The following is a 26,032-nucleotide window of genomic DNA, read 5'->3' as shown; positions in this document are numbered from 1 at the left end:
TCATGTGCATATGTTGACACTTCACTATAGTAAAGACAGGGAACTGGAGAAACAGGTGTTAATTACTGCCCCTTAGAATGAGGAATCAAATCCAGATGTCTTGGAATTTGATGTACCTCAAAATATGTTAAATAACGAGGAGAGGGATAGATTAGTGAGCTATCTGTCTCAGGTGCAAAGAACCGAGTTGAAAGGCTTGTTGCAGCAGTAGGAGGACACATGCGGGAATAAAATGGGGAGGACTAATACTATTATGCATGAGTTGGAAGTAAGAAATGTTGTTCCAATAAAACAACACCCCTACAGACAGGATGTAAGTTTTCTCGCTAAGCTGGAAGGTTTGTTGTCGGACATTTCATTACCATATTAGATAACATCATCAGTGAGCCTCCAGTGAAGCACTGGTGGTATGGCCCACTTTTTATTAAAGTGTTTAGGTTTCCTTGGATTGGTGGTGTCATTTCCTGTTCTTTTTCTCAGGAGGTGGTAAATGGAATCCAAGTCAATGTGTTTGTTGATAGAGTTCCGGTTGGAGTGCCATGCTTCGAGGAATTCTCGTGTGTGTCTCTGTTTGACTTGTCCTAGGATGGATGTGTTGTCCCAGTTGAAGTGGTGTCCTTCCTCATCTGTACTAGTGAGAGTTGGTCATGTCTTTTTGTGGCAGTTGATGTTCATGTATCCTGGCGACTAGTTTTCTGCCAGTTTGCCCAATATAGTGTTTGTTACAGTTTTTGCAAGGTATTTTGTAAATGACATTAGTTTTGCTTGTTGTCTGTATAGGGTCTTCCAAATTCATTAGCTGCTGTTTTAGTGACCCACTCTCACTAGTGTAGATGAGGAAGGACACCTTAAAAATGAGGAAGGACACCACCTGAACTCTATCAACAAACACATTGACTTGGATCCCATTTACCACGCCCCTGAGAAAAAGAATAGGAAATGGCATCACAACAGGAAATGACATCACCAACCCAAGGAAATCTAAACACATAAATAAAAAAGCAGGCCATACCACCAGAGATTAACACGTGACTCACTAATAACGTTACCTAGTATGGTGACCAAATGTCCAAAAACAAACCTTTGAGCTCAGCAAGCAAACTTACACCCAGAAACTCAACCTGAGCTACAAATCTTCTCACACTCGCTAACCCCTACAGACTTAATTCTCTCAAAGCCATCCTGGTCTAGAAGGAAATGGATGTGATGCTCAACAAAGATATCATCAAACCGAATCAGTGTGAGTGGAATTCGCCAATTATGTAGCCCCCAGACCTGACGGGAGTCAACGATTTTGTGTGGACTATCGGAAGGTCAATGCCATAACAAAATCAGACTCCTATCTAATACCAAGATTGGAGGACTATAAGGGAAAAGTTGGTCAAGCCACTTACTGCGTGGTTATTGGCAGCTACCTTTATCAGAGAAGCAGAAACTCTTTCTGCATTTGTAACCCCAAATGGGCTATATCAATTCAAAGTGATGCCCTTTGGAATGAAGAATGCACCAGCCATATTCCAAAGACTTGTGAACAGAGTTGTGACTGGATTAAGAAATTGTACAGTTTATCTGAATGATATAACAATCTTTAGCAAGTCATGGAAAGATCACATGGTACAGTTGACAGAACTCTTCGAATGATTACAAGAAGCAAAACTAGCAACAAACTTTAAAAGAAACAGAATTCTCGAAGGCAGAGGTGACATTCTTGGGACATAACATCGGTCATGGAAGTTTGATCCCAAGGAACGTGAAGACTAAGGCCACCAAGGAGTTTCCACAACCATCCTCGAAGAAAGAGGTGCTTCGATTTTTGGGGCTAAGGGAACTCCACTGGAAGTTTGTTCCAAATTTCGGCAGCCTGGTGACACCGCTAACAGATTTGCTGAAGACGAACACAAACCTTCGATGGACAGAACAATGGCAGAAGGCATTTGAGAATTTAAAAGCAGTATTAACCACCGCACCAGTTTTAGCTACATCAATTTTTTTAAAACCCTTCTAAGCTGCAATCGATGCTAGTGATATAAGAGTTGGAGCTGTACAGCTACAGGATGATGACGATGGAATTTAATGGCCAGTTCAAAGAAACTCAACACCCACCAGAGAAAATATTCTACCATCGAAAAAGAGTTATTGAGTTTGGTACTGGCCTTACAACATTTTAATGCTGAAAATGTGTTGCTGGAAAAACGCAGCAGGTCAGGCAGCATCCAAGGAACAGGAAATTCGACGTTTCGGGCATAAGCCCTTCATCAGGAAATGATGAAGGGCTTATGCCCAAAATGTCGAATTTCCTGTTCCTTGGATGCTGCCTGACCTGCTGCGCTTTTCCAGCAACACATTTTCAGCTCTGATCTCCAGCATTTGCAGACCTCACTTTCTCCTTACAACATTTTAATGTTTATGTGACGAACAATGTGTTGGAGACAGTTGTGTACACTGACCACAATCCTCTTACATTCTTGGAAAGATTTAATAACAAAAATATGAGGCTATTTCATTGGAGTCTTATGTTACAGACTTTTAATTTACAAATTGTACATGTTATAGGTCGTTAAGAACAACCCTCAACAAGTACAATTGCAGCAAGATATCTTTACCTCAGCACTCAAATCCCTTTGAAATGAAAACATACCATCCGCCTTCCTAATTACTTGCTCACCAATGCTCTAGCTTTTAGTGACACACGGATTGTCTCTGGACACCCGCACTTCCTAAGCACACACCATTTAAAAAATACTCTAACTTTCTGTATTTTTTCTACCAACTTAACAGTTTCACATTTATTCACATTATATCCTATCTGCCATGTTCTAGCTTATTCACTTAGCTGACCAAGTTCTTTCATATCTCCCAATTTTCCCCAATTTACATTCCTTCCCAGTTTGTCTCATCAATGAATTTGGAAATATTACAATTAGTCTACACATCCAAATCATTTATATAGATTGTGAACAATTATGGACCAGTACTGACCCTAGTAAATCAGTTGGTAGAAGCTTGCCATCCTGAGAATGATTCAGTTATTCAACTTTTGTGTCTGCTAAACAAATCTCAACTGAGTATATTTTCCATTCTACACGCTCTAATTTCATCTACTATCCTCTGGGCAGGACCTAATCAAAATCGTTGAATCACAGTATGGAAAGAGGACATTCAGCCCACTGAGTCTGCACCAACCCTCTGAAGAGCACCTCACCCAGACCCAGGCCCTCATCCTACCCTAGTAACCCACATTCACCATGGCCAATCCACCTAACCTGCACATCTTTGGACTGGGTTAGAAATCCACAATGACATGGGGAGAATGTGCAAACTCCACACAGAGAGTCAACCCAAGGCTGGATATGAACCCAAGTCCCTGCTACTGTGAGGCTGCAGTGTTAACCACTGAGCCACCGTGCCACTCTTCCACTGAGCCACCATGCTGTCCCTTCCAAACCTTTAGTGAATCCAAATACATCACATGGTGTGCCTACAAGTAACAATCTCAAAAAAAACTCTCAAAAAAGTTTGTCAAACATGATTTTCCTTTCATAAAGTCCATGTTGACTTGGCTCAATTTGCCATTCATTTTTAAATATCCAAAAACACATCCTATACAATAGATTCTAACATTTTCCCTCCTGCCAACTACAAGCAGGTCTTTAGTTCTCCACTATCTCTCTTCATTTCTTCTTAAATACTGAGGTTACACTTTCTGTTTTCCAGTCAGCAGGAACCTTTTCAGGATGTATACAATTGTGAATAATGGGCACCAATGCAATGTGAATACCAGCTCTTTCCATGTCAACTTGTACTATCTGATACTTATTTCACCATATTCCATAAAAGTTAGAATAGGTACAACCCTGCACTGATTTATTATTTTACTTCATTATTTTTTAAATATCTGGAGTAAATACTATTTGCATCCTCAGTAAAAACATATTGAGTGCCGTTGATATTTGAGTGAAGTCTTGTATATTTGACCGAAGTCTTCTATATTTGACCAAGTCCGTAATTTGATGAATTACAATATATATCCTTAATTTTTCTGCTTTCTAGAATCTATTTTAAGACAATATTACATTTGGTTATTCTCCAAACATTACTGGAATTTTCATACTTGTTTCAAGGCAACAAAAATAATAAAACTTAAAATTACTAAGCTTCTAATTTTTTTTGTAATTCCACGATATTACCATAAAGCAATTCCCTTATTCAATCCCTGAGTGCATCAGCTCCTTTGCTGCCACTGAGACAATCCTCCTTTCAAACAGCACAGTGGATGCACTACACCATATAGATGGCAGAAGTTCAAGAAGGTGGTTTACCATCACAACCTTCTCAAGGACAATCAGGAATGCTGGCAAGCATTTTGCCGTCCAATGCTCATGTCTTAGGAAAGAACTTTAAAAATTCTGCCCATAAAATTACAGAAATATCTAACATTATGTGATTGCTACTTAAGTACTACTTTTAGCTAGCATAATTTCATTGAGAAATTCGCATATTACAAAAATAATAATATTTTTTATCATTTAAAATGATAAATTCCAGTGCCATCCATAAAGTATTTGTTCTTGTGGATAACAGTGCCATTTGAATCCCTGGAACAATTATCAGTGTCCATCATCACCATTTCACATATGGCTTTATGGTCCTATCTCTGATGTTGGGTAGATGTCCTGTTAGAAGGGAGTCATTTCACCACATGGAAAAGGGTAAGTCAGAGGACTGTTTAAGTCATTAATTACAATGTAGTAGCCCACCTGGAATCATAATTCAGAATCATTTTACCTATTAATCCTGTTATCTTGTTGCTTTTCCTAACTCTACATTAGTTCAGTCAGGTTTATCATAATAATGCTCATATCAATTATATTCAGCTTTGATGTAACACAATTATGTATATCATTGCGCACTGTAAGATTATACAGAGACATAATTTCCAGCTCTATGTTATTCCCTGCAAGAAGTTCAGGAATTTAAAACTGATACAATAAGTGCAATATTTTGGATGGCATCTCCTTCATTGTTGTCAGTAATAAAAGGCCAAAGGGCCTGTTTCCACACTGTAGGGAATGTAATCTTAAAAGATAGGGCTTGGGGCTCTTATAATTGTCTAATTTTCAACCAGATGTATCTAATAGTACTGTAATGTCAAACATACAATATAATTATTTAGTATAGACAAGGCAGCAGATAATTTACAGGCCATCTGAAAATTGCAGCAGTGACTACCACAGTAGATGAATAGAACTGTACTGCAGTGCACACATATATCCTGATCATACTTGTTGGTAGAACAGTTTACATTAACACTGAAAATGTGAACTAACTTCCTTATATTGTCATAGTGTCTAGACTATAGGATCCTTTTCTTTATTTTTGAAGAGATTTACACATTACATAAGTGAAGTCAATTGACAAGTCACAGAATGCAATAGTTCTAGCTGTAAAGTGCAAATTCTCTTCCTTTAAGAATGACAATCTAAACTGCCCAAACCAAGACTGCAAGAGAATGACTAGCGCTACAAACAGCACGAGCTTAGTGCATCAAGTATTGATTGGGGAAATTCAGCAAATAGAAACAGCAACAAATTTTGAAGCTCAGAATACCTTATAGCAAAACATTCTAAATGATAATCAATCCCAGAAGATCACTGTATTGCTGTTTCGTATATCATATAATGTTAACACAGCATCACCCTTGACAGTTTTAAATATAAGCAATGAAACATATTTTCGACCTTCAATAATGTGTAAACCAAAAGTGAAGCTATGTTAGCCAAGCATTCAGCAAACACCTTAGAATTCTCCACAACTCTAATGAAAGTAAAGATTAAATACAAAATAGCAAATGGATCATGTAGAGGTATTTTGTAACTCTGACATAAAACACATTGCACATCTTGAGAACTTACAAAACAGTCTTATTTTAGCACCTTCCCATCTTTTAGTCTCATTCTTCCCATAAGTTTCATTACTTAGCACAAACACATTGCTTTGTCTCAGAGGCTATTCAGTATTGCCAAAATACCATAAGACATAGGAGTGGAAGTAAGGCCATTCGGCCCATCGAGTCCACTCCGCCATTCAATCATGGCTGATGGGCATTTCAACTCCACTTACCCGCATTCTCCCCGTAGCCCTTAATTCTTTGTGACATCAAGAATTTATCAATCTTTGCCTTGAAGACATTTAGCGTCCCGGCCTCCACTGCACTCTGCGGCAATGAATTCCACAGGCCCAGACTCTCTGGCTGAAGAAATGTCTCCGAATTTCTGTTCTGAATTAACCCCCTCTAATTCTAAGGCTGTGTCCATGGGTCCTAGTCTCCTTGCCTAACGGAAACAATTTCCTAGCGTCCACCCTTTCCAAGCCATGCATTATATTGTAAGTTTCTAATAGATCTCCCCTTAATCTTCTAAACTCCAATGAATACAATCCTAGTATCCTCAGCTGTTCCTTGCATGTTAGACCTAGCATTCCAGGGATCATCTGTGTGAATCTCTGCTGGACATGCTCCAGTGCCAGTATGTCCTTCCTGAGGTGTGGGGACCAAAACTGGACATAGTACTCCAAATGGGGCCTAACCAGAGCTTTATAAAGTCTCAGTAGCACAACGGTGCTTTTATATTCCAACCCTCTTGAGATGAATGACAACATTGCATTCGCTTTCTTAATCACGGACTCAACCTGCATGTTTACCTTTAGAGAATCCTCGACTAGCACTCCCAGATCCCTTTGTACTTTGGCTTTATGAATTTTCTCACCGTTTAGAAAGTAGGCCATGCTTGTATTCTTTTTTCCAAAGTGCAAGACCTCGCATTTGTTCACATTGAATTCCATCAGCCATTTCCTGGACCACTCTCCCAAACTGTCTAGATCCTTCTGCAGCCTCCCCACTTCCTCAGTACTACCTGCCTGTCCACCTAACTTCGTATCATCAGCAAACTTTGCTAGAATGCCCTCAGTCCCTTCATCCAGATCATTAATATATAATGTGAACAGCTGTGGCCCCAACACTGAACCCTGCGGGACACCACTTGTCACCAGCTGCCATTCTGAAAAAGAACTATTTATCCCAACTCTCTGCCTTCTGTCAGACAGCCAATCCTCAATCCATACCAGTAGCTCACCTTGAACACCATGGGCCCTCACCTTGCTCAGCAGCCTCCCGTGTGGCACCTTATCAAAGGCCTTTTGGAAGTCTAGATAGACCACATCCACTGGGTTTCCCTGGTCTAACCTACTTGTCATCTCTTCAAAGAATCCAACAGGTTTGTCAGGATTGACCTCCCCTTACTAAATCCATGTTGACTTGTTCTAATTCGACCCTGCTCTTCCAAGAATTTAGAAACCTCATCCTTAATGATGGATTCTAGAATTTTACCAACAACTGAGGTTAGGCTAATTGGCCTATAATTCTCCATCTTTTGTCTTGATCCTTTCTTGAACAAGAGGGTTACAACAGCCATCTTCCAATCATCCGGGACTTTCCCTGACTCCAGTGACTTTTGAAAGATCTCAACCTACGCCTCCGCTATTTCCTCAGCCACCTCCCTCAGAATTCTAGGATATAGCCCATCGGGGCCAGGAGATTTATCAATTTTAAGAACCTTTAACTTTTATAGCACTTTCTCTTTTGTAATGGCAACCATACTCAACTCAGTCCCCTGACTCCCCTTAATTGTTGGGATATTACTCATGTTTTCCACTGTGAAGACTGACACAAAGTACTTGTTAAGTTCTCCAACTATTTCTTTATCTCCCATCACTAGGCTTCCAGCATCAGTTTGAAGTGGCCCAACGTCTACTTTTGCCTGTTGTTTGTTTTTTATGTATTGAAAGAAACTTTTACTATCATTTCTAATATTACTGGCTAGCCTACCTTCATATTTGATCCTCTCCTTCCTTAGTTCTGTCTTTGTTATCCTCTGTTTGTTTTTGTAGCCTTCCCAATCTTCTGATTTCCCAGTGCTCTTAGCCACTTTATAGGATATCTCTTTATCTTTAATACATTTCTTGACTTCCTTTGTCAGCCATGGCTGTCTAATCCCTCCCCAGACAATCCTTCTTTTCTTGGGGATGAGCCTCTGTACACTGTCCTCAATTATACCCACAAACTCCTGCCATTCTTGCTCTACTGTCTTCCCCGCTAGGCTCTGCTTCCAGTCTATTTTCATCAGAATTAATAGGAGGTTTGTCTAGGAATATGCTACATTATGATTAATGTCTTTACCTGAGTGTGGTCGACGGCATTGATTGCGTTAATCTCCAAGTAATTGAAAGAACTTTCCACCTAGGAGCAGAGGTGAACGGATGAGTTGTTAGAACTGTAGGCAACATATATCAGAACAAGAGGAAGGAATGTCAATTATATCCATACAATCTAAAAACAGTCGTGAAGAAGTGCTTCTAAACTAATGAATCATTCTCACATTAGCCAGCTCCTAGATCAGCTGCCTACATAACATCTGGAGCGTACAACTAATGCTACAAACACATGCTAATACTGTTCGAGATTCATATTTATTTTGTGTGCAGATAACTAAACAAATGAAGAGTGAGGTAATTTGTTTATAAACACAGCATTGCCTTATAGCAACCTAATTGAAATTGATACATGCAGAAAAAGGAGGAAGAGAGTGGAGAAACAAAATATATGACCTGATTTCCTTGAAATTAGTTAACTACTTCATAATTTTGGATGCACTGCAAAGGAAAGAAGAGTGTCAATTTTCCCTGTGTGAAGTTTTGGGGTGGGCAGGATAAGGAGTTCTTCCATCTGAACTCATCATTCTGAAGGCTGAACCATTTTAATTATAAAGTTTTAATGGCTCAGTTTTCCAGGAAAGGTCAAGTGCACAGATAGAGTCAGAGAGATGTACAGCATGGAAACCGACCCTTCAGTCCAACCTGTCCATGCTGACCAGATATCCCAACCCAATCTAGTCCCACCTGTCAGCACCCGGCCCATATCCCTCCAAACCCTTCCTATTCATTTATCCATCCAAATGCCTCTTAAATGTTGCAATTGTCCCAGCCTCCACCACATCCTCTGGCAGCTCATTCCATACATGTACCACCTTCTGTGTGAAAAGTTGCCCCTTAGGTCTTTTATATCTTTCCTCTCTCACCCTAAACCTATGCCCTGTAGTTCTGGACTCCCCAACCCCAGAGAAAATACTTTGTCTGTTTATCCTATCCATGCCCCTCATAATTTTGTAAACCTATTTAAGGTCAACCCTCGGCCTCCGATGCTCCACCAAAGAAATGAATTTTGAAAAGTAATGAACACTACATTGAACACACAGGCAGAAAACTAGCCACCAGGATACATGAACATAACTAGCCACCAAAAAACATGATCCACTATCACTCGTATTCTTACAAACAGAGGAGGAAGGACACCAATTTGACTGGGACAGCATATCCTTCCTAGGCCAAGCCAAACAGAGACACATATGAGAATTCCAAAAAGCATGGCATTCCAACCAGAACTCTATCATCAAACACATCAATGTGGACCCCATCTACCATCCTCTGATAAAAAGAACCAGAAATGACATCACCAACTCAAAGAAACCTAAACACATAAATAGAAAGTGGAACATAACACCAGTGCTTCACCAGAGGCTCAGATGATGCTACCTAGTATGGTGAGGAAATGTCTGAAACCAAACTTTCCAGCGAGCGAACTCACATCTAAAACAAAGAAACAAAAGACTGGCCTAATTTTGCCACTTGATTACCGAAGATGTGACCTGAAGTACAACCGATTGAGAATTCTAAAAGAGATTCCAAATTTGAGCTTTGTACAGTTGGAAAGTGGGGTATCCAACAAGCCCAATGACCATTTAAAACTAAATACGATATATGAAGTAAACAGATCATTCAATCCTAGGGAAATGCATGCTGGAACATGCATTTTTCTGAAAAGCAACATGTCACAGGTAGAAACATAGAAAATTTGTGCTGGACTATGCTATTTGGCCCTTTCAGCCTGCTTCACATTCCATGTGCTCTTGGCTGATCCTCCAACTCAGTACCCTGTTATTACTTTCTCCCCATACTCTTCAGCCCTAAGAACAATTATCTAACTCTTTCATGAAGAGTTAATAATGCAGCTATTGACTTTTCTTTACATTTTAGTAATATTGGCTCTTAGCTATTGTTAAAGAGAGAATGTTTAATTTTAAAATAAGTGAACATTAAACTTTTGAATGAAAGCTGACCTTACTTTATTACTGAAAATGTGTTGCTGGTTAAAGCGCAGCAGGTCAGGCAGCATCCAAGGAACAGGAAATTCAACGTTTCGGGCCAGAGCCCTTCATCAGGAATGAGGAGAGTGTGTCAGGCAGGCTAAGATAAAAGGTAGGGAGGAGGGACTTGGGGGAGGGGCGATGGAGATGTGATAGGTGGAAGGAGGTCAAGGTGAGGGTGATAGGCCGGAGTGGGGTGGGGGCGAAGAGGTCAGGAAGAAGATTGCAGGTTAGGAGGGTGGTGCTGAGTTCGAGGGAATCGACTGAGACAAGGTGGGGGGAGGGGAAATGAGGAAACTGGAGAAATCTGAGTTCATCACTTGTAGTTGGAGGGTTCCCAGGCGGAAGATGAGGCGCTCTTCCTCCAACCGTCGTGTTGTTATGTTCTGGCGATGGAGGAGTCCAAGGACCTGCATGTCCTTGGTGAAGTGGGAGGAGGAGTTAAAGTGTTGAGCCATGGGGTGGTTGGGTTGGTTGGTTGGTCTGGGCGTCCCAGAGGTGTTCCCTGAAGCGTTCCGCAAGTAGGCGGCCCGTCTCCCCAATATAGAGGAGGCCACATCGGGTGCAGCGGATGCAATACCTCTGGGACGCCCGGACCAACCAACCCAACCACCCCATGGCTCAACACTTTAACTCCCCCTCCCACTCCACCAAGGACATGCAAGTCCTTGGACTCCTCCATCGCCAGAACATAACAACACGACGGTTGGAGGAAGAGTGCCTCATCTTCCGCCTGGGAACTCTCCAACTACAAGTGATGAACTCAGATTTCTCCAGTTTCCTCATTTCCCCTCCCCCCACCTTGTCTCAGTCGATTCCCTCGAACTCAGCACCGCCCTCCTAACCTGCAATCTTCTTCCTGACCTCTCCGCCCCCACCCCACTCTGGCCTATCACGCTCACCTTGACCTCCTTCCACCTATCACATCTCCATCGCCCCTCCCCCAAGTCCCTCCTCCCTACCTTTTATCTTAGCCTGCTGGACACACTTTCCTCATTCCTGATGAAGGGCTTATGCCCGAAACGTCGAATTTCCTGTTCCTTGGATGCTGCCTGACCTGCTGCGCTTTAACCAGCAACACATTTTCAGCTCTGATCTCCAGCATCTGCAGACCTCATTTTTTACTTACTTTATTACTAATAGTTAATTATAAAGTAATCAACTATTTAATAAGGGAGCTTAATTAAGATGTGTTATTTGACAATGGTTCCTGACATTTAGGAAGTTGTAATGATTTATAATGGAAACATGGGCAATAGTTAGTCCTGTAAAAACATCTTGGGAAAAATCACCTTCTTAAACTGTGGTTTCTGTGGAAGAAAGGAATGAATTGGTGCCGAATAGCATAGAAACAAAGACAAAATTATGATTCAAGCTTTTATGCAGTGGAATCACAATTTTTATTGTTTAGCAGTATGGTTCTGAAGGAGTTAATATTGATGCTGCATTAAGCTCTGTCCAATGCACTGATGTCACACAATCTACAGGTGGAGGCAGTTGAGATCTATAGAAGTTCCTGAGAGGAACAGATGTGTTCTTCACACTGCCTCCAGATAGTCCTAAGCAATTATGTATAGCAGACCAATGCAAGCTATACCTACTGCTATCATGCTAATCCTCCTTTGATTATGTATATGAACCTTATCTAGGTTCTGTCTAATTATCAATGGGAGAGGATAAACTACTGACAATTCTAAACAGACAGGCACTTGTTTTACTTAGTAGCTTATTGCATAAGACAATGAGATATTGGGCCAAATGGCCTAATTTCTGCTCCTATGTCCTATGGAATAAACTACCATGTTAGGTAAAACAAGTGCCTATCTGTTTAGAATTGCCAGTAGTTTATCCTCTACCATTGAAATTTAAACAGACCTAGATAAGAGTCATAGACATAATCAAAGGACGATTAGCATTGAATTGAATTGAATTTATTGTCACATGTACCAAGGCACAGTGAGAAGCTGTCTCTTGCGAGCGGCAGATCAGAGTTAAGCAGCATAGATCAGTAAATAATAGATAAACAACGGCAAAAGCAAAAACACAAATACAGGAGAATGTTAAGAGTTTGTGAGTCCACTCAGTATTCTAACAGTCAGGTGGAAACTATTTTGAAACCAGCTGGTGCATGTGTTCAGGCTTCTGTACCTTCTCCCCGATGGTGGAGGTTGTAGTAAAACATTGCCAGGGTGGGATGGATCTTTCAGAATACTGGCAGCCTTTCCTTGACAGTGGGCCTGGTAGATGGATTTGAGAGATGGGAGGTTCGCTTTTGTTATTGTCCCTGCCGAGTTCGCCACTCCTTGTAACCATCTCCGATCTTGAATGGTACAGTTGCCATACCAGGTAATGATACATCCAGACAGAATGCTCCTGATGGCACACCTATAAAAGTTGGCAAGGGTATTCACCAGCACACCAAATTTCCTCAGCTGCCTGTTAGGCCTTTGTAACCAGTGCGTCCACATGAAGAAAGCTTGTTGTGGATGATCACTCCCAGGAGCTTGACCCTCTTCATTCATTCCACCTCTGTACTGTTAATGTGTAGTGGGGGCGTGAGTAATATCCCGCCAAAAGTCAATAATGAGTTCCTTGGTTTTGCTGGCATTGAGAGCTAGGTTGTTCTCAGTGGACCATTTTTCCAGGTCTTCCACCTGCCTGTTTGTAGTGTGTTTCGTCGCCATCTGAGATTCGACCGACTATGGTGGTGTCATCAGCAAACTTGTAAATGGCATTAGACTGGTATTTGGTGATGTAATCATGGGTATACAGCGAGTACAGTAGGGGGCTGAGTACACACCTTTGATGTGTAGGTTAAGTGAATTGGCTATGCTAAATTGCCTATAGTGTTCAGGGATGAGTAGATTAGGTACATTAGTCAGGGGTAAATATTAAGATAATGGGGTAGGGGAATGGATCTGGTGAGTTACTCTGAGTGTTGCTGTGGACTTGCTGAGATTCTATGATTCAAAGAAGGATTGGGGCCAGTAAACTACTTAAACCCAAATATAACAACTATGTGCAACTACAGCAAAAATTTTGAGGTAACTAAGCAAGGGAAGTTAGGGTGATTGTGTCAGCTGACTGAAATGACAGTGAAAAAAACAAAGTTACTAAGTAAAGTCATTGAAATTTTAAATAAAATTTTCCTTACAATAAGTTGTATTATAGCTATTGGTATAATCATCTAATGAAGAATTACATTCGTTGTTGCAAAGACAAAGTGAAATAAACATATACAACGAGACAGTTTGTAACAAGTGTTTAGATTCATTTGGGTTTGGTCAGTTAAACTGTAATATATTTGTTCCAAGGAAGGCTTGCTTAACCTAAAACATTAACTCTGATTTCTCTCCACAGATGCTGTCAGACTTGCTGAGCATTTCCAACAATTTCTGTTTTTGTTTCTGATTTCCAGCAGCCACAGTTCTTGCAGTTTTTAGTAATATGAGCTGTCAACTATCATCTTCATGTTTAAGAACTATTAGTATTTACTTTTTAAAAATTCTGCAACTTTTACTTCATTTTAAGAATCTTATTGAATTTGATAACATTTACCCATAAAAATAAACCTTCCTCTTATTCAGGAATGGTCATATTGATTGTGAAACAAATGTGGAGGTCCTCATGGAGCTGAAGATGACGGAACAGGTACGTCCTGTTCACTTCAATTGGCACAAGCAGATAATGATGGAAACCTGAAGAAAGTGGCAGACAATGTCAAAACCCAAAGCATCACTCAAAACATGGGTTCAGTGCTACAAGCATTTCAACAAGCCAAATGAACAACAAAATATCCCCCACACAAACGGATGACTAAAGACTCTGGACTTTCAGCCTGGGATTTGGACCAGGGCATCCGGATGGTCTCTGAGTCCCAAACCCAATGATCCCAACTCTGCACAGATTCAGAAGTAGAGGCTGAGCCTGAGTTTGAGGTAGATCCAGAGGTGCAGTCGCCAAGTTGAAGGGCATCAGGCTGACTCCTGGTGTTGGAAACGTAGTAGGAGGTTCTTGAACACAGATCTGCTGCAAGGTAAGGGAGAGATTTTTAAAACGTGTCCACGTCTGCCAGATGGACAGGAGGCCTGCACTGCAACCATTAAGAAATGGCAGCCTGAAGAGCATTTTCTGAAGGCCACTTCCCAGGTCTGCCTCTGACATGGCCGCCATCACCTGCTACTCCTCTCACGTTGGTCATGTTTCCGTCACTGCACGAGGACAGTTGTTTGGTGCAGGAGAGGAGCCGATTAACTGCCTCTAACCGCCATTTGCCTCGAGTCGCCCTTTGTTTTTGAAAATGATTCAAGGTTGGAACCGCTCCCACAATCTGCCACGTTTCAAGATGTTGTCTCTTTGCACACGCTGAGCTTTTGCAGGTCAGGTGGGAACATGTTTAAGACACTTGAACAGTTAGTTTTCATGCATATTATTATTAATACTAAACTTTTACAATTATTGTCACTCACTATTGGTCTTTGTAATTTATACAGGCTCTTATTGTCCAAACTGCTTTTTGTTTGATATACACCTTTCTGAAGTCATAGAGTCATACAGATATAGAGCATGGAAACAGACCTTTAGGTCCAATCCGTCCATGCCGACCAGATATCCCAACCCAGTCGAGTCTCATCTGCCAGCACCTGGCCCATATCACTCCAAACCCTTCCTATTCATCTTCCATCCAAATGCCTCTTAAATGTTGTAATTGTACCAGCCTCCACCACATCCTCTGGCAGCTCATTCCATACACGTACTGCCCTCTGCGTGAAAAGTTGCCCCTTAGGTCTCTTTTATATCTTTCCCCTCTCACCCTAAACCTACGCCCTCTAATTCTGGACTCCCCCACCCCAGGGAAAAGACTTTGTCTATTTATTCTATCCATGCCCCTCATAATTTTGTAAACCTCTATCAGGTCACCCCTCAGCCTCCAACGCTCCAGGGAAAACTGCCCCAGCCTGTTCAGCCTGTCCCTATAGCTCAAATCCTCCAGCATTCAGCAATATTTGATATCAGATATTAATGTATCAAGTCGACTCTGTGCCTTAATCTTTACATTAAAGTCCAAAAATCTATTGAGTTTGAACGGGTCAGGTGCTTGACATTTTTAATTGAAAGTCACTCTGTTGAACCTTTGGAAAAAAGCCATTTGTTCAGATAAATCAAAATTCAGCTCGGAGTTATGTTTTATGCAATGGATCTGATTACGAATGCTTAGCCGAGTTCCAGGCCCCACTAATTAACATTGCAGGGGTTAGATATACAGCTGTCAAGGGAACTTTGGTTTTGCTTGACCATTTTTATGTTTTGTTTTATATCCATTTAGTTGTTATATGTTTCTAAGGAATTGTATTTGAATACGTATTTGTTCATTTTGATAGATTTATGAGAATTTAAAAGTAGTTAGATTTTTCAATTGGTGCCTGGATAATTGTGTGTTGGATTCTTGTGAGCTAATAAACGAAACAAGTAGTTTTAAAGGTATGAAAGCAAAATACTGCAGAAATATAAATATCCCTGCTTCCTGCAGTTGTCTGGAATTGGAAAATTTAATCTGTTTTGCTTAAAATTTTCATTCATTTTTGACCTTCACCTTACCCATCAGACTTCCCTTCCTTGACTTCACTGTTCCCATTTCTGGGGATAGGCTGTCCACCAGTATCCATGACAAACCCACCAACTCATAGTTACTTTGGCTACATTTTCTTGCACCCTGCTCCCTCCTTGGCTCCATCATATCTGTTCCGATAAACCACTTTCCACTGCGGTGCCTCCAATTTGTCTTTTTTTTTCCTCAACTGAAACTTTTGTCTCACCATGGTCCCCCCTCCATTAGGGCCCTCAACCTTGTCTGGCCTGTTTCCCACAGTTCTGCCCTCACTCCTTCCATCCCCTCCCAGGACAATGAAAGGGGACCATCCTGTACTACAGCCCATCAGTGTGCACATTTGAAGGGTTAACCTCTGCTATGTCCACCCCATCCAACCAGGGAGAGGGTCAGACAGGAAGTTAAAGCCTGAGATCAGCCATAACAAATTATGTTGTACAACAGGCTTATCAGGCCTTATGGTGTCGACCTGCCCTCATCATTATTATCCATCTGCTTTCGTGTTCTTACAAGTTGAGCTCATGGTGCATTCTGGGTGACTGGAAGTGGAGGATTATGTTGAGGGTTCTCAGATCAGTCATACTCTCAATAAAAGATGGAGGAGACTTGATGGGCTGAATTGTCTACTTTTGCTCTTGTGTCATATGGTCTTATGCATGAGGTATGGAGGAGTCATGATGGATATTTGAAGGCATGGAAGGAGTTTGGGGGATATGGTGGGGGGGGGCATGTGGGGTGTATAGACCAACGGTCATTAGGAAAACTGGGCCATTGACCCAGTGAACAGAGACAGGCCTTTGTAACTGAGAGCCTTGGCAACCAGCTGCCATTATTTCCACCTTAGGCTTGTTTCAGGAGTTGGCAATCCATTCCAGCCTGACCCTGACTCTGTGTGTGTGTGTGTGTGTGTGTGTGTGTGTGTGTGTGTGTGTGTGTGTGTGTTCAAACACAAGGCCTTTCTGTGAGATTATAAATTTCTTCACATTCATCTGGTTGGATATTTCGTGATTATAGAAAAACATAGATCAACAAAACCTGGCTGACACCTCTCTCAGTTGCAATAGGTTAGGATTGCACATAAATGCATTCCATCTTAGAACATAGAATTGTATCTTGAGGCATCCTGAAACCTCTCTTATTTATTTAAAGTGCATTTAACTGAAACTGAGATATGATCAAATTTGGCAATTTGAGGAAAATTCACATGATGTCTGTTACTACTACATTAGGACGTGGCACCTCAAAAATAAAGCAATCTAACTTGATGATTACCTTTGGCTCAATACTTTAACCATTTTCAGTCAAATGTGAAGATGTTTTAAATGTCCTGAAGTGTGGAGTGAAATCAGGAAAACAGCATGGAGAATTATCCAGAGCTTACCTTGACTGGGAGTCGAGCAGGGAACAGAAATATTCTCCACAGTGTCAGAACCTGAAATGTAAAGAAAAATAAATAATATGCCACCCAACTATAATTGAGAAATATGATAAATTGAAAACATTTTTGTGTTTCAAAAACTGGATCACATACACACAAAATAAGGAACAGGGTGAAAAAGACTGATTGTCCCAAATAGCCTCTACAATTGTACAGGCTTATGAATCACAATGCATATACTTTACACCCATGTAATCTTCAGGGAAATGGGAACACGATCAAATTCCAGGCCTCTCTCCAACTCCTTCATACTTTTAAATGTTTAATAAGAAACAGTTACAATTTTTGTCTTTTCTTAAAAAAAATCATCCCATTTGTCCTCTCAAATGCTCTGGTGCAGATATTTGCCATGACAGATGGTGAAAATGCGAGAAAACAGCAGAATTCCCAATGCCAGCTCCCAAACCCAGCATCTCTCAATTCTATGAGCAGGATTGCACGTGGAACGTTTTCTTTATTCTCTTGAGGGATGTAGGTGTTGCTGGCTGGCCAGCATTTATTGCCCATTTCTAGTTGCTCTTGAGAAGGTAGTCCATGTGCAGTAGGTGAACCCACAATCAGGGAGGGAGTTCCCAGGATTTTGGCCCTGCAACAGTGTAGGAATGGTTATATATTTCCATGTTAGGATGATAAGCAGCTTGGAGAAGGACTTGCAGATGGTAGCAATCACAAGTATCTGCTGCACTTGTCCTTCTAGATACTAATGATTGTGAGTTTGGAAAATGCTGTCTAAGGATATTTGAATTTCTGCACTGTATCTTGTAGATAATGCACACTGCTGCTATTGAGGAGGGAGGTGGCGGGGAAATGGATACATTTGGATGTGGTGCCAATTAAGCAGACTGCCTTGTCCTGATGGTGTCAAGTTTCTTGAGTGTTGTTGGAGCCTTACCCACCCAGAAAAGTGACAGGTATTCTATCACACTCCTGACTTGTGCCTTGATATCGGACATGCTTTGGGAATTCGGAAGGTGCTACTCGCTGCAACATACCTAGCCTCCGACCTGTTTTTGTAGCCACTGTATTTATATGGCGAGACCAGTTGTGTTTCTGGTCAATGATAACTGGATGTTGATAGTGAAGAATTCAGTGATGGGTAATGCCGTTGAATGTCAAGGGGTGGTGCTTAGATCACTTATTGGAGATGGTCATTGCTTGCCGTTTGTGTGGTGTGAATGTTACTTGCTGCTTGTCAGCCCAAGCCTGAATATTGTCTAGGTCTTGTTGCTTTTGAAAATGGACCACTTCAGTATCTGAGGAGTTGTGAATAGTGCTTAAATTGTGCAATCATTAGCCAACATCCCTATTGCTGACATTATGGAGAGAAGGTTACTTGTGGAGCAGCTGAAGGTGCTTGTTCCTTGGACACTACCCTGAGCAACTCTTGCAGAGATGTCCTGATGACCACAACAACCACAACCATTTTTCTGTGTGACAGGTATGACTTCAACCAGCAGAGAGTTTTCTCACTGCCACTGATTCCAGTTTGACTAGGGCTCTTTGATGCCACACTTGTTGAATGTAGCCTGGATGTCAAGGGTCATCACTTTCACCCCACCTCTGGAATTCAGCTCTTTTGTCTATGTTTGAACCAAGGGATGTAATGAAGTCTAGAGCTGAGTGGCCTTGGTGGAATTCAGAATGGTTGTCACTGAGCAGGTCATAGTTGAGTAGGTACTACTAGGCAGCACTGTTGATGACACCTGCCATCACCTTACTGGTAATTGAGAGTACACTTGATGGGGCAGTAATTGGTCGGGTTGGATTTGTCTGCTTTGTGTGTGCAGGACATATGTGGGCAGTTTTCTATATTGTCAGGTTGATGTTCCAGTGTTGTAGCTATACTGGAACAGCTTGGCTAGGTATGTGGCAAATTCTGGAAAACAAGTCTTCAGTAGTATTGCCAAAATGTTGCCAGGGCCCATGGCCTTTGTGATATTTAGTGCCTCCAACTGTTTCTTGATATCATGTGGGTGAATCAAAATGGCTGAAGATTGGCATTTGTGATGATGTGAATCACTGGAGGAGGCTGATGGATCAGTCACTTGGCACCTCTGGCTGAAGATTGTTGCAAATGCTTTTGCCTTATCTTTTGCACTGATGTGATGGGCTCTTCCATTATTAAGGATGAGGATATTTGTGGAGCTGCCTCTTCCAGTGAGTAATTTAATTGTCCACCACCATTCACAACTGGATGTGGCAGAATGCAGAGCTCAGATCTGATCACTTGGTTGTGAGATTGCTTAGGGTAAAAATGAGGTCTGCAGATGCTGGAGATCAGCAGGTTAGGTCTGCTGCCTAACCTGCTGTGCTTTAACCAGCAACACATTTTCAACTGTGAGATTGCTTAGCTCTGTCTATCACTTATTGCTTATGCAGTTTGGCATGCAAGTAGACCTGTTTGGTAGCTTCCAGTTTGACTCTTCTTTTTTAGATATGCCTGGTGCTGCTCCTGGCTTGCCCTCCCACAGTCATTACTGAACCAGTGTTAATCCTCTGGCTTGATGGTAAGGTTGAGTGGAGGTCATGAAGTTGTAGGTTATGTTGGAGTATAATTCTGTTGCTGCTGATAGCCCACAGCGACTGGATGGCCAGTCTTGAGTAGCTAAACATGTTCAAAGTCTGGGCAAAAGTGAGGACTGCAGATGCTGGAGATCAGAGTCAAGATTAGAATGTGCTGGAAAAGCTCAACAGGTCAGGCAGCATCCGAGAAGCAGGAAAATCGACGTTTCAGGCAGGAGCTCGAAATGTCAATTTTCCTGGTCCTCGGAGTTCAAAGTCGGTCCTGTTTAGCATGCTGTAGAGACTGGGACAATGTACTGGTCACTCTTACCAACGCTGCCATGGACAGATGCATCTGTAGCAGGCAGATGAGTGAGGTTGAGATCAATTATGTTTTTGCCTCCTCTTGGTTCCCTCAACACTGCCATTGGTCTAAATTGTCAGCAATTTTCTTTAGGACTGGACCTGCTCGATCAGTAGGACTGCTACTGAGCTACTGTTGGTGGTGGACATTGAAATTCCCTCCCAGGGAACATTTTGCACCCTTGCCACCCGAGTTGTTGTTCAACATGGAGGAGTTCAACAAGAGATTTCCTTAACCATGTTTAATGTGATGCTATGAGACTTCCTGAGCTCCAGAGTTAATGGTAAGGACTCCCAGGGCAACACTCTACCACTCACTGGGACAGGACATACTGGTGATGATGGTGTCTAGGATATTGTCTGTAATGTATGATTCTATGAGTACAACAATGTCAGGCTGTTCCTTGACTAGTCTGTGAGACAGCTCTCCCAAATTTGATACTAGCCCCAGATGTTAATAAAGAGAACTTTGCAGGGTCTACGGGGCTGTTTTTGCTTTTGTCATTTCCTGTGCATAGATCAGTGCTAATTTCATTTCTTTGTTGGGACTTGAGTAAACCACACTGGAGTCACATGTAGGCCAGACCAGATGAGGATGGTAGAGTTCCTTCCCTGAGGACATTAATGTATCAGATGGGTATTTCCAACAATTAGCAGTGGTTTCGTGGGCATCATTAGTTTAATTTTTATTGAATTCAAATTCCACCATTTGCCATGATAGGATTTTGAATCTGAGTCCCCAAAACATTGGCTGAGTTTCTGGATTGATAGTATAATGATAATACCACTAGACCATCATCTCCCCCATGTATGCATGGTTCCCAGAGGAAGCTAACTATTTAAATGACCATTGCCTCTATTGCAATTCCTGAAGTCTAGATCCGAGAGAGTGTGGACAATAGTTCAGGTAACAGCATGTCTGTTTTCGGTACAACTATTTTGGATAGCCAGGGTATTAATTTGGATAGCTAAGGTAGCCTTGCAGATATGATCTCAGGACCCTTCAGATGGGAGTCAGGTTCCCTTCATGGAGACGGAGATAGTTTCAGGTATTCTTTAGGTTGGGAGTCAGATATCTTTTGAGGGAAGATTGATATGCCCTTTGGGACTTTTAACAATGTCTAATGATCCCGAAAATGCCTAAACTTCTTGAAACAGTCCAACTCAATATAAACTATCTATCAATGTCAGTAAGTGTCAACCTGCCAAGAAGTGTTTTTGTGAAAGCTTGTCTCAATAGTGTAGTCTACGATATATTTATTTCCTGTGTGTATGGGTACTTGCGGATTCTTGTGGTTAGCTTGGTAGGTGTTGGGGGAAGGGTTGTTTGTGCAAGTAGGCATTAAATTGGCACAGAGATATGAGGACCATGGGGATGAGTCCGGATATTAGGTTGAATGAGCTTGCATGGGTGTATGTGGGTTGTGAAGGGTTGTAAAGGATCAGAGCTGCAAGACAGAGGAAATGGAAAAAGAAATTGGAGGCAATATCACAGATTTTCTTTATCCTGAGGCATTTGTTGAGCATCCTTGACCTTTCCTGAATCAGGACAGACTCCATGGGTAGAGTAAACAAACCCAAAGATGTTTATCTGGCAAACACTGATCTTGCACTTCATGCTGTTAAATAACATTGTATTGTTGTCATCAGTAGGTGAGCAATGTGGTGCTACGCTACCTTTTTCTTGCCTATATAGTCAGCAGCATAAATACAATCAGGCAAATGCTGAATGATACAACCCATGTGCTGCTGGAATGGACCTTGGTAAATAAAATATTACTTTTCGCATGAATAATCAATTTTTAAAAGCAAATTAGAATAATCCAAAATAATGTTTTTTTTAACTGTTTGAAGTGATTTTTTTTCAGCTCCTTGTAGATTTCAATGATGGATCTTCAGCTGATATGTTCAGAATACACCAGCTTTCTCCTGGTAAAATTAAACCTAAGAATGAAGTAGCATCTCCCAATCTTGCAATTAATTTTAAGACACAGGTCGTTCTGGTATAACACATGTTTTGTCGATGCAAATTGACAAAACATGTGTTATACCAGAACGACCTGTCAATGCAAATTGACAAATTGACAAATTGTGGATGCTGTTTGGATAGTATTTTTCATACATTTGTGGGACTTGAGTGTCGCTGGCTGGCCAGCATTAATAGTCCATCCCTATTTTCCCTTGAGAAGGTGCTGAGGAGGTACCTTCTTGAATCACTGCAGTCTATTTGCTGTCTGTTAACCCACAATGCCAATAGGAAGGAATTCCAGGATTTTACCCAACGATTGTGAAAGAAGGGCAGTATATTTCTAAGTCAGGATGGAGAGTGGCTTGGAGGGAACTCGCAGGTGGTGGTGTTCCCAAGTACCTGCTGCCCTTGTACTTCGGGTCAAAATATCCTGTACTGACAGAAAAAGTGGCAGGGCATGAATTTAAATTGTGTATTTTAATGAATTATGTGAATCATAACTGATCATAAATCAAAGGTTTTAATAGTTTTGGCTTATTCGATTGCCTCATGCAGGACAGCTTTGATCATAAGTCACCTTCTGTACTATATTTATTCCAAATCTAATTCAGCCCACTCATCTAGGTTCTGTCTAAAATGCAAGGGAGTGTAATGGTTCATATGTGACCTTTTCACTTATGAAACAAGTCTTTCCTCTTGCAAAGAAAAATGAACATTTCTTAACTTTCTAAAACAAAACCATATGTCTTGCAACTGCAAAAAGCTTAGAGGTGGCTTGCTTTCAAGGGCATGCTTTCGACCTTGGTATTGATGCGCATGTCTTTAAATGTGATGGAAATGTGCGTTGATATGGCACACTTACAACAAATAAATCAGTATAGTAGTAATACTCTTTGTTTCTTAGTCTAAGCATGATAACAAAGTTAGATTTGTCAGTGTGAACATTTAAGGTGATGTTTGTGCTGTATGCTTCACCAATCTTTTCCACACAAGGGAAAATCTGAGAACGAAGTGAGATCATAGGTTAGAGCTAACTTGTGTCGCAGACTGTTATTAACACGCCATCACTTCCTGAACCTTATGAAATGACATAACTCACAAAACACATTCATTTATTTGCTGTTGGCAATGCAGTATGCTATTGATACCCAGAAAAGGTGAATTGAAATATGTATTCCACTTTTCCCATTAGCGACAATTCATGGCTTTGTAATACCTTGATATTGAAAAGGTGACATTTCATTAAAGAGTTATAACTTACATCAGCTAATGATACTGTCACATCAAAAATAATGTTGCAGTAAGTGGGTTAATTAAGATTTTAAAAAATAGCTACACTTTTTTCTGGCATGGAATTCTGGTATATTTTATACTATTAATTAATGTTGGCCTGATCATGTGCCAGAGCTTTGTGTTTTGGGAGGTAAACCGCTGCCCTTTATTCAGCATTAATCTTGATTGGATAGAATTCTCAACTGAAATCATTCAAACATTGAATCAGTTTACATCAGGGCCTAAAGAATCTGTTTAGAGAACTTGTTTTCTTGATGCTAAATGGTCTCTTAGGCCTCTGTTTGATGAGCTGGAAGAGCACCCCTGCCATTGGTAAAGGTCAAAACGTTGGCATGTCATACCCAGTTCTAAAATATATAAGGATTATTTGAGGCTCCAACAGGAAGTTTGCTGGATTTAGCAGGAAAACCATTGCAAGTGTTGCTTATGCTCGAAACGTCGAATTCTCTATTCCTGAGATGCTGCCTGGCCTGCTGTGCTTTGACCAGCAACACATTTGCAGCTGTGATCTCCAGCATCTGCAGACCTCATTTTTTACTCGAAAAAAGGATTGGGCCCAGAAAAGGACATTAAAGTTGAGTGTTTTTTTGCCTTGTTCTAAACTCATAAGAAAAGTCTCCCCTCCCCCAGACTCACCTCTTTGTGAGATACCTCTGGAATGTAATCCTGTCATCTGCCACACTTCGATAAGTGACATTGGAGCCATAAGATTTTTTTTTCTGCTTTCCTCCCCAAATGGGAGTAACATGGATTGCTTTCTGCAGCAATGGGTGAACCTCTGAGATATCCATCTCACCATCAACTTGATCACAAGTCGATTGGTGTTTAAATCAGGGCCCAGGTGTCAGCATTAACATTCTTGGATCAGACGAAGATTAGCTAGATGCAGAGTAAAGCTCCTCGAAGTCCCATTAATATATTTTTTATTCATTATGAGTTATGAGTGTTGCTGGTAAGGCCAGCATTATTGTCCTTCCCCTATTACCCTTCACTGAATGCTTTATTAAGTTTATTGCAGTTGCAGTCTGGGGTCAAACAGTGGCCAATACAGATAGGATTGACAGATTTTTTAACCTAAATGAAACTCACGAAGCAGCTGAGTTTTTATGACAATCTGGTAGCTTCATAGTTACCATTACTGATACTAGCTTTTCTCCCCAAATTTAAATGTGGTGCGATCTGTGATGGACCATCAGTCTAGCTATCCAGATTACTAGCCCAGTAACACAAACACTATACCATCCTTCCCTCCAATGATATTCTTCATCCTTCATCCCACATACCTTCTATTGCAGTCATTTTCTATACCAGCCTTCCTTAGACTTCTCTGATTGACATAGTCAATTAGTTACCAAATTAGGAACATTTTTATGCTATAGGCCTTTAGATATTGGGAAGCAATACAGGACCCTCATAACTGGCACACATTGAAAATTTGGTTGGTTCAAACACAGGTTGCAGAGACTATCTTTATAACACTGCACCAATTCTATATGCTACCTTTCTACTGTAAAAAAATTTGGATGGATTTACTATTTTGTTTTTATCAACAGATGAAGCAGAAGTAGAGATAGACAGTTCAGCTCTTCAAGCCTTCTCTGCTTGAACCTTGGATGCTGCCTGACCTGCTGCGCTTTTCCAGCAACACATTTTCAGCTCTGATCTCCAGCATCTGCAGACCTCATTTTCTCCTTTCTTCTCCGCTATTTAGTAAGACAATGGTTGATCTGTTTGTGTTTTGACTTTCATGATGTCATCTAGTCCCCTCAACAACCTTTGATTCTACTGCAGAACAAAAATCTATTTACGTCTGCTTTAAAAATATTCAATGACGCTGCTTCAACTGCCTTCTGAGGTAGACTTTCAAAGTTACACAACTCTCTGAGAAAAACAAATTTTCCTCCGTTTCTGTCTTAAAAGGGTGACTCCTAATTTTTAAAAAATGCCCTTTTACTTTAGACTCTCCCATAAGAGGAAACATCATTTCCACATCATCCTTATCACCATTCAACATTGTGGGAAAAGCTACAATCAGTTCTGGAGAAAGGTCGCTAGACCTGAAATGTTAATTCTATCTTTTGTCAGATCTGCTGAATTTTTCCAGCAATTTCTGTTTTTGTTTCAGACATCCGCCAAGTAGACAATATTTTCCTGTTTTTCCTATTTTCCTGTTTTTCCTATTTCCCTGTTGAAGAGAGGAGTTAGATTCATTACTTTCCAGGCTGCTGGAATATATCATGAATTTATGTTTTTGGAAAATGCATCTACTAACTCATTAGCCACAGCCTTAAAGACTCTATGAAGTCCCTCTTGATCTGATATTTGTCAACCTGCAGTCCATTAGTTTGCTTATTACTGCTTCCCTGGTGGTGATAATTTTGTACTTTCCTCCCTCCCATTCTTCCCGGTTTACAGCAATTATGAATGTTTTATATATCCTTTTATATGAAAAGAAGAAAAATATTTGTTAATTTCATTCACTGTTTCCTTATTATCTGCTATTAACTCTCCATTCTCTTTCTCTCTCGGATGAACACACTTTACATTTTTTGTTTAATTGCTCTCTGTTTCACATTTCCAGCTAGCTTCCTCTTATACTGTAA

At 40.9% G+C, this 26,032-nt stretch overlaps 1 protein-coding gene across 2 annotated transcripts in view; it reads right to left on the bottom strand.

Annotated features, from left to right (window-relative positions):
• Positions 1 to 26,032, bottom strand: part of carmil2 (capping protein regulator and myosin 1 linker 2) — a 179,959-nt gene that overhangs the window by 131,549 nt on the left and 22,378 nt on the right. For both annotated transcript variants that reach the window (XM_060837741.1, XM_060837740.1), the window contains exons 3-4: positions 17,246 to 17,296; positions 8,234 to 8,293 (exon numbers count right to left, since the gene is read on the bottom strand). In XM_060837741.1, the coding sequence (XP_060693724.1) occupies positions 8,234 to 8,293; positions 17,246 to 17,296 (111 nt within the window). The remainder of the gene's footprint in view (positions 1 to 8,233; positions 8,294 to 17,245; positions 17,297 to 26,032) is intronic.

The sequence above is a fragment of the Hemiscyllium ocellatum genome, chromosome 17 (assembly GCF_020745735.1).
Source record: "Hemiscyllium ocellatum isolate sHemOce1 chromosome 17, sHemOce1.pat.X.cur, whole genome shotgun sequence".
Taxonomy (NCBI): Eukaryota; Metazoa; Chordata; class Chondrichthyes; order Orectolobiformes; family Hemiscylliidae; genus Hemiscyllium; species Hemiscyllium ocellatum.
The sequence above is the reverse complement of the archived record's forward strand: the minus strand, read 5'-3'. Positions and strand labels throughout refer to the sequence as shown.